We start from the raw sequence: 13,043 nt of genomic DNA, 5'->3' as shown, positions 1-13,043 counted from the left end.
TTTAGTGTTGTATTTCTTATTTTCTTAGATCTCAATGTCATTTTTGCTCAGGTGATTTTTATAATTGGAGATGGTGATGTTATTCTCCTTGCCAGTGCTTTTATCCACAACAGAAACATAGAGGATGCTATTTGCATCAATGTCAAATGCTATTTCAGTCTAAGGAATACTCCTGGAAGCATTGGGCATTTCTGGGAGTTCAAACTTGCCAAATAGGATGTTATTCTTTATTCATTAATCTCTCAACTTCATAGATTTGAATAAATACATCAATCTAATTGTCTGGGTAGTTAAAAATAGGTTTGTATCTGCTTGGTAGAGATAGTGTTGTGTGTTTCATCAGAATTGTCCTGATTCCACTGAAATTTCCAAACCAAGGGAAAGGAGAGTGATAGCCAACACTAACAAGTCCTGAACATTCTTAGATTTCTCTTCAGATAAGAAGACAGACTGGGCAGCAGCACCAAAGACAATAGCCTCATCAGGATTGATACTCTTATGGAGCTCCTTGCCACTGAGGAAGTTTCTGGATCTTGGGTATATTAGTGTAACCACCCACAAAATTGTTGCCATAAATCTGTGACTTGGATATATCTTAGGGTCTTTTCCATGGACACCAAGGGGCCACAGACAAGGTCATCAAGAGCCAACAATAGCCAATACTAATTGAAAACCTTGTGAGTACATGCCATTGTGTTAGGCACTAATGCTACTTGCATATAGGAAAAATCTTGTTTTCAAGGTTGTATTTATGTTGTGTGTACACTGCATGAGTGGCATTGTGGAATATTAGGCTGTGCTGCTTGATGAGAGCTCAGTATTACCAGCTGTTCAATCTTTTTTACTTTTACCTTCCTATTCAACATGCTTCCTCAGCCTCCAGCCTCTTCTACCTCTTTATTCCAGGAACAGTGATCATACCAGCAACATTATCACTATCTGAGAAGCCCAAGTACATTGTATTATGGCTACACTCATCCTATTACTTGCTAAAACAAAATACCCTCTCTGGCCAAATTTCTCTATATATTTTCCTCTGCCAATTAACCTATAACATCTTTTAGGACAGAGATCACTTATATTTTTCTATTTATGTCTCAGTTCTTAGCCCAGTGCCTGACGCATTATAAATACTTATTAAATGCTTTTGCATTTTTTCATTCATTCATTCAGTTAAAAATATACTGTGATCATATGACTTTTCTTTTTTTGATGAAGTGGATTTTTTTTTAACCTCACTATCTTTTTTTGAATATGAATCCAGAATTTATTTAAACCATATTAGCTATCTATGACAAGGTGCTTTTCCCTTTGCTCACTCATTTTTATTTTTATTTTGTTTTATTTTCATAGTTTATCATTATATTCATGTTTATTTCTTAAGATCAGAATAAAATTAACTTTTTTTTAAAAAAGAAAAAAAATAAAACACTGTGTGAAGAAACCCGAATGTTTAACCAAAATTCTTGGCTTTAACCCATCCTTTAATGAGAACTAAAAATGTTTTCATTAGGGGAAAGGGAGAGAGTAATCAGCTTTTTCCTTAATTCTCCCTGACTGGAAATGATTTTTTTTTTCTCTTCAGACTTCATACACAACTTTGTTTTATAATTATCTAGTGAATTTACCATGTAATATTGCTAACTATTTATCCATACTAATATCTTCTTTGTTTCACTCATTATAAGCTCTGTGAGGCTGTATCTTTTCTAAACTTCATAAGTTTTCCAAAGCCTAGCACAGAATTTTTCACATAAGATGGCTATTGAATTATATTATGGAAATGGGGTTTTAGAACAATAATTTTTGTGGCTGGGAGAAGAAGAATCAGACATAAAAGAGAATGTGATCAAAAAGACCAGTGAGAAGGTATTATTGCAAATATCTGGTGACAATTCCCTGAACTAGTATGTTTCAAGACCAGAAACTAAGTGCAAAAAGGCACTCCCATCTTATTGAACAAAACTCTATCCTTCTCCCCAACTCATAGAATGCCCGGGGACTGTGCCACAATATTATAGTATTACTAAAGCACAGTGGTCCCATATCCCTTCCTTTTGGAAGACATATAGGGAATGGCATGGAGAGCATCTAAAGTGGATAAGTGGGCAGGAAGAAAAGCTAGGTACCCTCCATATTATGCTCAATTCTCTTACATGTAACAGAACCATATATGGGAAACTAGTCTTAATCAGCAGACAACTTTAGGAAAAATAGAAGCTGGTTCTCTTACCACAGGCACAACTCTGAATTTCAGTTTGCAACAAGGCATCTAATCACAAGACGGAATGCTTCAAACTAGACCTAGAGCTTCTTGTATATTGCTAAAAAATGATGGTAATTTCTAATTTTTGTTCACTGAATTGAAGAATGGGTTAGAAAAAGAGGGGAAATCATCATGTAATGAGAATAAGGGATTACAGATGAATGACCTGAATGGTTAAATGATATCTAAAAATATTAGAAAAGAATGAGCACAAGAAGATCCCCTATGGAGAATTTATGGAAAGATATGAACAAAACTGACAGAAGATGATAAGTTCATAAGCGATTATGAGCTGTATCAATGGAAAGAATACACCAACACATAAAATCAGAACATTGCACAAATTCCTACTTAAAAATTAACACATATATTGTGATTCATAATAATAGCTAACAGACATTGAGTTTTAAGACTTTCAAAGCACTTTACAAATATTATTTCATTTGATCTTCACAACAACATTGAGAAGAAGTTGCTAATGCCCTTTATTATAGATGAGGAAACTGAAACAGGCAAAGATTAAATGATTTAAAGCTCACACAACTAGGAAATATCTGAGATAGATTTTGGTCTTAGGTCTTCCTCTTTCCAGTTCCAGTGGTCTACTATTCCACTTGACTTATTGATAAGAAAGGAAACCACAGAGAACATTTAGTCCAACCCATTTATTTACAGATATGGTAACTACTTCCTAAAGAGTTATTATCACTTTCTCATGATTATATAGTAATTAAGTGTTAGGCAGATAACTTCTATAGTCACCTTGCATTGGTTCATGAGGGCTGAAGTTAGAGTTTCACCATGAACATCTGCACCTTGAAAACAGTCAATGCTACATATCAGGAAATGATTTAGTGTGTGTGTAAGTGTGTGTGTGTGTGTGTGTGTGTGTGTGTGTGTGTGTGTATTTTTATTTATCATAAGAGTATGTTATGGGTCCAATTTTTATTTCCTCCAAAAAACCAAATATTAAACTTTTACTATCACAACTCTGCAGTCAGGTCTTCTGGATCCTAACTAAACAATATTTCTCCTTCATGTCAATATGTTTCTCATATTTTTCCTTTTCTTAAAAAATTAGATGACTCATAGATTACAATTAATAATGGATTATAGAATTCAAAAGAACTTAAAGGAAGATCTAACACGCCCACAATCTCTCAAATGTCTAATTCCTATTGTGAACTAACAATACACACTGTAGTAAGTTTGCTATAATCAATGAAACACAACCAAGTCAACTGAGCCACTCAAAAAACCCATTAGCCTAGGTGCCCCTTAGAAGGTAGGTTCTGTGTTGGAAGCAATAACCACTAAATAAAAGTGTCACCTTTTTATTTTGGATAGATCAGAGCGAATTGTATGAATGAGTAGGTATGGATGGGTCCTGATCTTCATTACAAATCTCAAGACATCTTTTTTCTCAAATACACCCCTCTTTTAAAAATTCTCTACTATAATTCATGGCATCACTTTCCTTCAAGTCTCCCAAACTTACAACCTTAGAATCTTCACTTACCCCCTCTATATAACTGCATATATCTATTACAAATTTTGTCACTTCTACTTCCACAAGATCTTTCTTATTTCTTTCTATTCTCTACTCAAAACCCATGATACTGCCTCAAAGGCCATTAACCTTAATGCGAATGTGAGACTAGAGAAAGGGCAATATTGTCTCAAAATAAAAGACCTTAATTCATTTAAATCAGACATTTTTCCTCATCTGTCTGGCAAGTACTATGGTTTATAACCCACAGATTAAGTTTGAACAGATTCCAGGGGTCCTCAAACTTTTTAAATAGGCGTCCAGTTTACTGTCCCTCAGACTATTGGAGGGTCGGACTATAGTAAAAACAAAAACTTTGCTTTGTGGGCCTTTAAATAAAGAAACTTCATAGCCCTGGATGAGGGGGATAAACGTCCTCAGTTGCCGCATCTGGCCCACAGGCTGTAGTTTGAGGACCCCTGTTATAAACTAGAATCCAAGTGGCTTACCTCCCAAAGAGAAAAACTCTTAAGTGTTTGAGACTCACCTAAATGCATCAAGGCCTCCTTGTCCCAAGGCCAAGTTGCAACTCCAGCCAGCTCTTCCTCTGAGGAGTTTGCAAAGAAGATATTAAGGTGTGTGGATCCATCCAATTTAAGAATGTTCTTCAATTCATTGACATCCAAGTAAGCTCTGCAATAGAAATATAGTTTGCTATTATTTCTGTAAAGGGATTGGGATACAGAGAGAATTTGATACAGTCTGGAATAAAAGGTCACACTAGGAAATACTAGCTTCCCAGAAAGGTACAAAATGTCTTTTCCTGAGCCAGCAGTTCTGAATAGGCTTTCTGTGGTCATTTGGCAATGACAGATATTTTGATTTTGACCCTTGTGAGCACTTTACCATTTTTTTATTAGGGAAATTATTCTCTGAAATTGCCTTACTCTTTGAATTTGTTTAAAACATAATAAAGGTTCTCCTAGGATGGGATCAATGTTTACTAATTCCTAATTAATCCCTAATAAATTTTTACAACAGACATGGGCAGACTTGCTGATTCCAGGGGTTCTATAGAAAGAAAAAAATTTAGGGGTGTATTTTCATGGTGAACAATTGATTATTCTTTTCAGCAGCATGCACTGTCTTTAGAGAATCATAGTGGTATGGAAGTAACCATGCACTTAAGCATCCAATAGTGTTGCTGCTTTTATGTATCATCTCAACTGGATAAGTTTTCAACATCCCACTTGATATCAAATGTGGACTCCTGGGGCAATTATCACCTAACTTTGACCCACACATGAGTAGCAATATATATGCAGGTGCCATTGGGAAATCCACCAGCTTTCTTATATCTAATCTTTGCCCCTCAAATCATCTTGTGACTCTGGAGTTCCCCCTAACTCCCAGAAAAATAGGCTCTATGATGGGAGCAATAGCCAGTTGGAAAGAGCCTCACCTTGATCTTTTCAGTTTGGATGAGATAGAGTGACTCACATAGGTTGAACAAGCATGGATGGATGCTGAACTTCATTACAGATCTCCTGACATTATTTTTTTCCCCTCAAATCAGTCTTCTTTCAAAACTCTCCATTACTGTATATCAACAATCTTTTAGGTGCCCAGGATTATATCCTTGATGTTTTCCTCAGTTTCTTCAATTTTGCCCTCCACCTTCACAGCAAATATAAGTGTGTATATATATATATATATATATATATATATATATATACATATATATATGTATATATATATGTGTGTGTGTATAATTGTATATATGCATGTTTATGCTTATATGTGTGTATACATAATATGCATATGTGTATATATGTATATATGTGTGTATATAAAATAAATGTTTAAATCTTACCTTTTAATCTCCTTAGCATCTTTCTGATCTCTTCTCTTCTCCCTACTCATAAGATGCACCTTTCCCCCTTAGTTTAGGACCTCTTCACTTTTCATCTGTACTAGGCAATAACTTCCTAGTTGGTCTCCTTCCTTTATGCCTCTGTCTTATTCAAGCCACACAGCTTCTATACAGTTGCCCATTAAAGTGTAGAGCTAACCAATTCACTTCCATATTGAATAAACACAGGGGCTTCTTAAGAACTTTAGGATCAAATATTATCTCATTCTTCTTTAATGTCTTATGTATATATTTTACAATGTATATATTGTATATGTATATATTTTACAATGTTTCCATTATTGATACATATATATGTTTTATATATTTTTAAATAAATATACATATATTATGGGTGAATATTCAGTTTTTAAAAATACCAGTGTACAAACAAGTAAGTTTAGAGACCAGCAACCAGCAATAGAAGACTAAGAAAGATGGGGAAGAAAAGGATCAACCAGAACTTAGATTAGATCATTGCATGGGAAATAAAGAAGCATCGCATAATGGAAACAGCCCTATATTGAAGGGCAAAAGACATAGAATACAAAGCCAGCTCTTGCTGGCATATTCAGTGTATTAAGAAAATTCATTTCCCCTTTCTGGGCCTTATTTCCTCCATCTGTAAAATGAAGGGATTGAACTATGATCTCAAAGATTCCCTCCAACTTCATCATTCTTGTTCAAACTGAAGTAGGAGGAGTTTTTAATATTTAATCCTGAAGTCAAAGTGCCAATTATATAGGAAGAAGGAAAGAAAAGATCAGCTAAAGTCCTAAGAGAGGGTAAAGATGAGAAAAATAAAAATGGAATCAGCCACAAACACCTTTCTGCTGGCACAGAACATGAACTGGCTTTTCATCTCCTGATGTTTCATCAAAAAGGCTGCAATGACTTCAAGGGGAAAGCAGTGAGAGTGTCAGATGTATGTAAATATGTATATGTGTATATGTTTATATGAATATGTGTGTATATGTATAATTATATATACAGAAGGAAAGGAAAAGAAGGAAGGAAAGAGGAAAAGAATGGAAGGAGAGAAGGAAGAAAGGAAAAGAGGGAAAGGAAGAAGAGGGGAGGAAAGAGAAGAAAATACTGCCTCACTATTCAAACTACTAGAGATTCAGTGTAGCTGGAAGAGATAAGCTAGAACAGCCTAGACGTGACCAGTTTTAAAATCTCTTGCACTTAGACACTCAATAGAATCTGCTCTTTTCACAACAGAATGTTTCCATACATGTCAAGAGCATCTCAACTTATACATCAGGGTCTGCTTGACTTTGTAAAATTCTGCTTACAAATATATGATTTTCTCCGCAGGTGGAGGAGTTAAGGAAGAAAATTCAGTTCACCTTTCCAAAAACAAATCCTCTTAAGAGACTTATTAGGGAAATTCCCATTTCCAGAGCAATTGGTGACTGTTGACCCAAATCACAGGAAGTTGAGTTCACAGATCATGAAAATAAAATGTGAATGGGATCTCATGCATTAGCTAACTTTTTATGGGAAACCAAAAGTCCAGAACATGAAAGTGATTTGCCCAGTGTCACAGAAATAGTAAATAGCAGAACTGAGACTAGAACCCAACTCCCTCCTTCCCCTCTTTTTTTCAGGGCTGTAACAGAGCAAAAGACTTTATTGTATTATCAGGATCCTATAGCTCACAAGCTATTAGCAAAAAGCAGGACTGGGTGAGAGCATCGATGGTTTAACTACATTTAGGTGACACAATGAGTAGAGCTCTGGACCTAGAGTCAAAAATATCTGAGTTCAAATTTGGACTCAGACTTCATAGTGAAACAGTAGATATCAGGACTAGGATCTGAAATGAGCTTTTTTGTGTCCAAGAATGACCATCTATTTTTTATGCTATGGGATCTCTCTACTGTGGATTTTGTACTTTACATGCTTGAGAAATGTTTCCTGAAGGAATGAGCTACTGAACCAAGGAATATGATGTCAGTGCTTGAAAATGAATTGTTAGGCTAGCATAGACACATCCCAATTATCCATTTCATATAAAACTGCAAGCAGAATACCTATAGACCAAATGGTTATGGGAGTCCAATTTTCAGTTTTTCACAAAGGGCATCTGGCAGCAGTGTGGGCTAGAGGTGTAGGCCAGCTTCTTTTCAAGATCCAATAACAAGCAGAATATCCCTATGTCTAAGAAGAGCAAGCATGGCAAATTCAATAGCTAATCCTCAAGATTCAGATGTTTTCCAGAAACCTAACTGTGCTGCCCCTAATCTCTTGGCCCTTGGCAAAATGAAAGAGAGTTCCTGTCTGGGAGGCATTTTAACCTGGAATATAAAGAATGTTCTTTTCTTTTGTCCTTCTAGTTCCAAACTAGAATAGAACCCTGAAGCTAAGAGTAGCCCAGAAAAGATGGGAGAATGGAAAATAAGAGTTAGCTATACTCTTCCAGTCCTCAGGACAGCTGTGAGTTAGGTTTAGGTCAGCTTTTCAAATCATTTATTTATTTCATCCCAATCAGTTGGCCCATCTTGTCAGAAGTTCTCTTGGATGGACCCTGCAAATGATGTTAAGGATTCTTGAGAAGATAATTTCCCTACCCTAATTTACACATCTTTAGGCTAGGAAATATTTATTAGAGGAGGAATTAGGGAGAACTATCCTGGGGAAGGGGATTTCTATTCCTTAAAAGTTCTTCCTGCTGAAACGATAGGCTTGCCTCTGTCTACTGTTTCCTAAGTGAGTTCCTCTAATATGTGAGGTTCAGTTTCCCCAAAGGGAAAGAAGTAGGGAAATTTTCATGGCCCCAAGACCTTGTTGTCTCTCTCCCTGGAGACCCTGTCAATGGAAAACAGCCTGTGTTCTATAATAGTGTTCCTGTTATTGCCTGAAGTAATTTCCTCTAAAATACTTTGAGGCTTGGAATCCCCTTGGCCCCCTGCTGTCTCAGTGAGAAGGAGAAAATATTTAGTGACACATCACAGTGTGAAGGTTTGTTGCATTTTCCCCAGTCACTCTGTCAGACATGTTTATCACAAAACGAATGGTTCAAATCTGGATCAGTGGCTGGGAAAGACAACCACTGCCAACCTTGGTGCTTCTCTTCCTATTCTCAAGCTAAAGTGATTTTTGTTTTTAAATTTCCTATTTTGACTTTTGCCTAAATGTTAGTGGGCAGGATTGGCCCTTGACAAAACTATGAAGTAGGTCAAATTTGTCTTTAGCAGAGCCAGATTCTTTGCTGCTGACACTTTCTATTTCCTTGAACCCACATCAGGGTTCCTTGTATCTTGCTCAGAGATTCTCCTTTCCAACCTTCTTCCCTAATTCAGAACCTACTCTCAAGAAGAAAGGTCTATGATTTGCTAATCACATGGCCTTAGATCTCTGTTTTCTCATTTATCAAATGAAATAACCCTCTTCAGATCTAACATCTTATGTTCTTCAAACTATAATTCTATATTTTCATATTCTATGTTCAAAGATACCCATACTGTATGAACAAATATCCATTCTGGCTCCAACATTTGATGACCTGAGGTCCCTTACAACTCTGCAAGTCTGGGGCCATCCTTTCTTCTTCATTATTCTTTTAATTGAATGCACAGTTCCCCCAAACTCCACTCAACCCCTTCCTCCAAACCATGTTCTCACAGTTCTCTATTTGACATCGTCAGAGGGAAGTTACTGATCCTCTTATTTAACCTAACGTCTAGAATTATCAAGGGATGGGCTTACTCTCTCATTCTGATTAAATTCAATTCACCTTACTTTAATCAGATACCCAATATGTAGGGTTCAATATTTGGAATAGTTTCTTTATTGGAGTCAAATATTGAATCCATTGGAATCTCTGTACCTCACCCTCACTGTCAAGGTTATGTGGAGCCCATGGAATGTTGGTTAAATGGGCCTGAGAACCCACAGAGAGCCAAAGAACCTAGACTTAACTCTCCTGCCAAAATCACATTTCAAAGCCATGAGTGCAGTTTTGGAGAGGGATCAAAGCTATCCCAACTGTCATAAGAATATTTCCTTTATGCATCTCACGGGGGAGTGCCAACAACATATTTCATAAATGCATTGGCCTGTGATGGTACAATACAATAATAGCTTGAATGGTAAAGCTGTCAGAACAAGTTTTATAGAAAAAGAAAAAGGAAAAAAAAGAGAACAACACACAACAACAACAAATGACAGACTTAGAATTAAATAAATGTTCACCAGTGTTCCTGTAATGGAAAGAGATTGTGAAGTTTTCAGTCTTTCAAGTTCCAAAAGTATAACATGACCATTAGCATGCTGTAAAGCAGGAATCTACCAAAGGCCCAGATGTCCTAAGCATCATTACAGCCCGGCAGGGATTTTGAATCATCATAGTCTGTATTTCTGTTCCCACCCAAAAGCAGTTTGCACATGAGTAGCCTTTCCTCACAAAGAGCAAGGGTCAACAAACTCTGAAAGGTGCAAAGCCAAGGTTCTGACCTCTTTCCTTCTTGTGTGCAAGATGGAGGATGGGACAGAGGAAAAGCTGTCCCATGATTTTTTCCATACTGTCTGCTCCTGGAGATAGACCCTAGGACCTCTTGTGAGCTTTGGAGAAGCAGTTGGCAATGTCTAGCATCAGCAATGGAGCTGTCAGGACCCCATTCACAGTTAAATAAAAGGGTCTCTTTGCCAAGAAAAGTGTTTCACTTTCCTTACAGGAAGCCTCCCCTCCCCAAGTAAGCCCTCTAATCAATCCTACCTCACTCTAGATTCCCAGTTGGCCTCCAAAATACAAAAATAGCCTCTTGACTACAGTTGCCAAAAGGGGTCAGTAATTCCAAAACCATTCTTCTAGTTGCTAAACAGTTCAAACCATTTGAATATGATTGTCAAAAATGAAAATCAAAGGTATTTTTAAAAAGTCATTAAGATAAATGGCAGAATGTTTATTGTAGTTATATCCTTGTATTCTGAAGCACAGGTTTTATCCTATCTATGATCTGTTATAAATCTAAATTTCATACTTAATCTCAAGGCTTCTAATGACCCTAGCTTCATCTTCCTTCTTTAAATGTGCATCAACAATGCCTCAGTTTCTCTTTTCTCTGAAAATATTAATAGAGAAATTAAGCAATGAAAAACTAAAGGAAACTTTCAGAGAGATTAAATTCTTGTAATCCTAGTGATTGGCTATTATAGTTACTTTCTTTGTACACTGATGCCCAGGGATTATAGGTATAAATCTGCTCTGCCATTTTTACCAATTTCAGCTCTGATATCCTCATTCACAAAATTCAGTTTCTTATTCCTGCCCTATCTGCCTCTTAAACTTGCCATGAGGATCAAATGACAATCAATCTGAAAGTATTTTAAAATTGTAAAGAAAACACATACACAATCTGTCATTGTCATTTTACCTGAAAAAAAACTTAAAGAGAACATTAATGACAACTGCTGTCTGGTTGTGGTTGAGGTTCAAATAGTTTAGATTTCTTTCTTCCTTCTTTCCTCTAGCATCACTTCCTTTTTATAGTATCCCAACCACAATCAATAAATAAACTAACCAACCACAGAGAGCTAAGAGACTCTTACTCACTGACTATGGTGGGGGGTAAGTCATGTTTGCATAATTAAATGACATTTAAATACTAGCAGTGTATATTTCCAAAGCTGTAAGAAGGAAAATTACACTACGTATTAATAGAAAGATTTTACATATATAAAATTTAATGCAAGTTGTATAACCACTAAAAAAAAAAACAGCTGGATGACACAATGGAAAGAATGCCCAATTCATCTTATTGAATTCAACTCTGGCCTCAGGTACTTACTAGTTGTGTGACCTTGGACAAGTCACTTAACTCAATTTCCTTTAGTTTTCTCATCTGTAAAATGACTCCAGTACTTTGCCAAGAAAATCCTAAATGGTGTTTCAGAGAGTTGGACATGATTGAAACAACTAAACAATGAATCTTTTGGATTTTTAATTATATAAATACATAAATATACATTTAATTATATAAATAAATATTAAAACTAATGCCACAATCTAAAGTCTGGCTGATGTCAAGATAAGCCAGATAAGGAAATTTTCAAATACTACTGCCACAAGACTGATGGAATGATTCAATGTGGTATGATAAAACTACAATGAATTGAAGGGACAAGGCAAAAGTTTTCCCTCTTTTGTAAATTGCTTCTTATACATAAAGTCAAGTTTCATAAGATAAGGTTTCATCTATAGTTTCAAAGTATAAATAGAATTTCATACAGTTTTGAAGATGTGTTTTCAAATGACTCCCCCCCCCAATTTAATTCAATCACCCTTAAATAATTGTTTTGTCACCCACCTCACCCCTCTTTGACATACTTCAAACCTGGAAGAAGGTATCTTCATGATTTTCTGATACTAACCTGTATTAGGAGAATCAAAAATTCAAATAGAATGCAGGAAATGTGCTCTCACTAAATTTTCATCTCACACTATAGATTTTCTGGAGGTTTTGGAGGAGAAGTATAAGTTTGAGAATCAATATTCCCAAAGCTTGCTGCTCTAAAGCTTCAGTATTAATCCGAATTAAATAATTCTTGAAGCATGGTGCTATAAAAGCATGCATAATTCTACCGCTGTGTAATCTTGGGCAAATCACTGCTGTCATCTGTTGTGGCATAGTAACACAGTGACCTTATCAATGAAATTAAAGAAAAGTACTATCTAATAACTGAGGTCCCTTCTCTATCTAATATTATAGATTCTCTGTTCTAGCATTTAATAGCTTATAGTTCATTCTTTATAGTTCCAACATGTTTTAATAAATGTGCCTTTCCCCTTCTTTTTCAATAAAACAAAAGAAAATAGTTTAGGAAACCACAGACATGGTTTCCTGAGTCAATTCTGGATCTTTTCCACTCACTGATATTAAGCTAACATTTGTTTCATGAGGACAGAATGACTCTGTATTCAGTGTCCAATGACTCACACCAGAGATGTTTTATGCTAAGTACTGACAATGAGGATCCCAGAACCTGGAGCAGTGAAATAAAACGTATGCATCAAGAATGCATCAAAATTTGTTACACAGTAGCTAAAGCCTTACTTCACTCAACATTTAAGACATGTAAAGAATTTTTCTCTTCCCACTGGATAGTGTCCCAGGTGTCAGTAGCTACTGACCTATGAAATGAAGTTCAACAGATTTAGCTGTTTGGAATTTCAATTACAATAAACTCTTAATTATTTCCTTTGAGTGAAGGGTAGTAGTAATCCTTCCTTTACCCCTAATCTTGCCAAGGATATAGCTGAAAGGGAAAAAGAAAGGCAGATCTCATATTGTTTTCATTTGTATCTTATTGTTTCTTAAAAATCAATGCAATGGAAAGAGCACTAACTGGGGAGATAAATAATTTTGAGT

At 35.9% G+C, this 13,043-nt stretch overlaps 1 protein-coding gene across 2 annotated transcripts in view; it reads right to left on the bottom strand.

The window, feature by feature from the left end:
• Positions 1 to 13,043, bottom strand: part of PAPPA (pappalysin 1) — a 266,709-nt gene that overhangs the window by 203,818 nt on the left and 49,848 nt on the right. For both annotated transcript variants that reach the window (XM_003757073.2, XM_031954192.1), the window contains exon 3: positions 4,303 to 4,448. In XM_003757073.2, coding sequence (XP_003757121.1) covers positions 4,303 to 4,448 — 146 coding nt within the window. The remainder of the gene's footprint in view (positions 1 to 4,302; positions 4,449 to 13,043) is intronic.

The sequence above is a fragment of the Sarcophilus harrisii genome, chromosome 2 (genome assembly GCF_902635505.1).
Source record: "Sarcophilus harrisii chromosome 2, mSarHar1.11, whole genome shotgun sequence".
NCBI lineage: Eukaryota > Metazoa > Chordata > Mammalia > Dasyuromorphia > Dasyuridae > Sarcophilus > Sarcophilus harrisii.
Note: the sequence above shows the minus strand (reverse complement) of the source record. Positions and strands in the feature narration are given on the sequence as shown.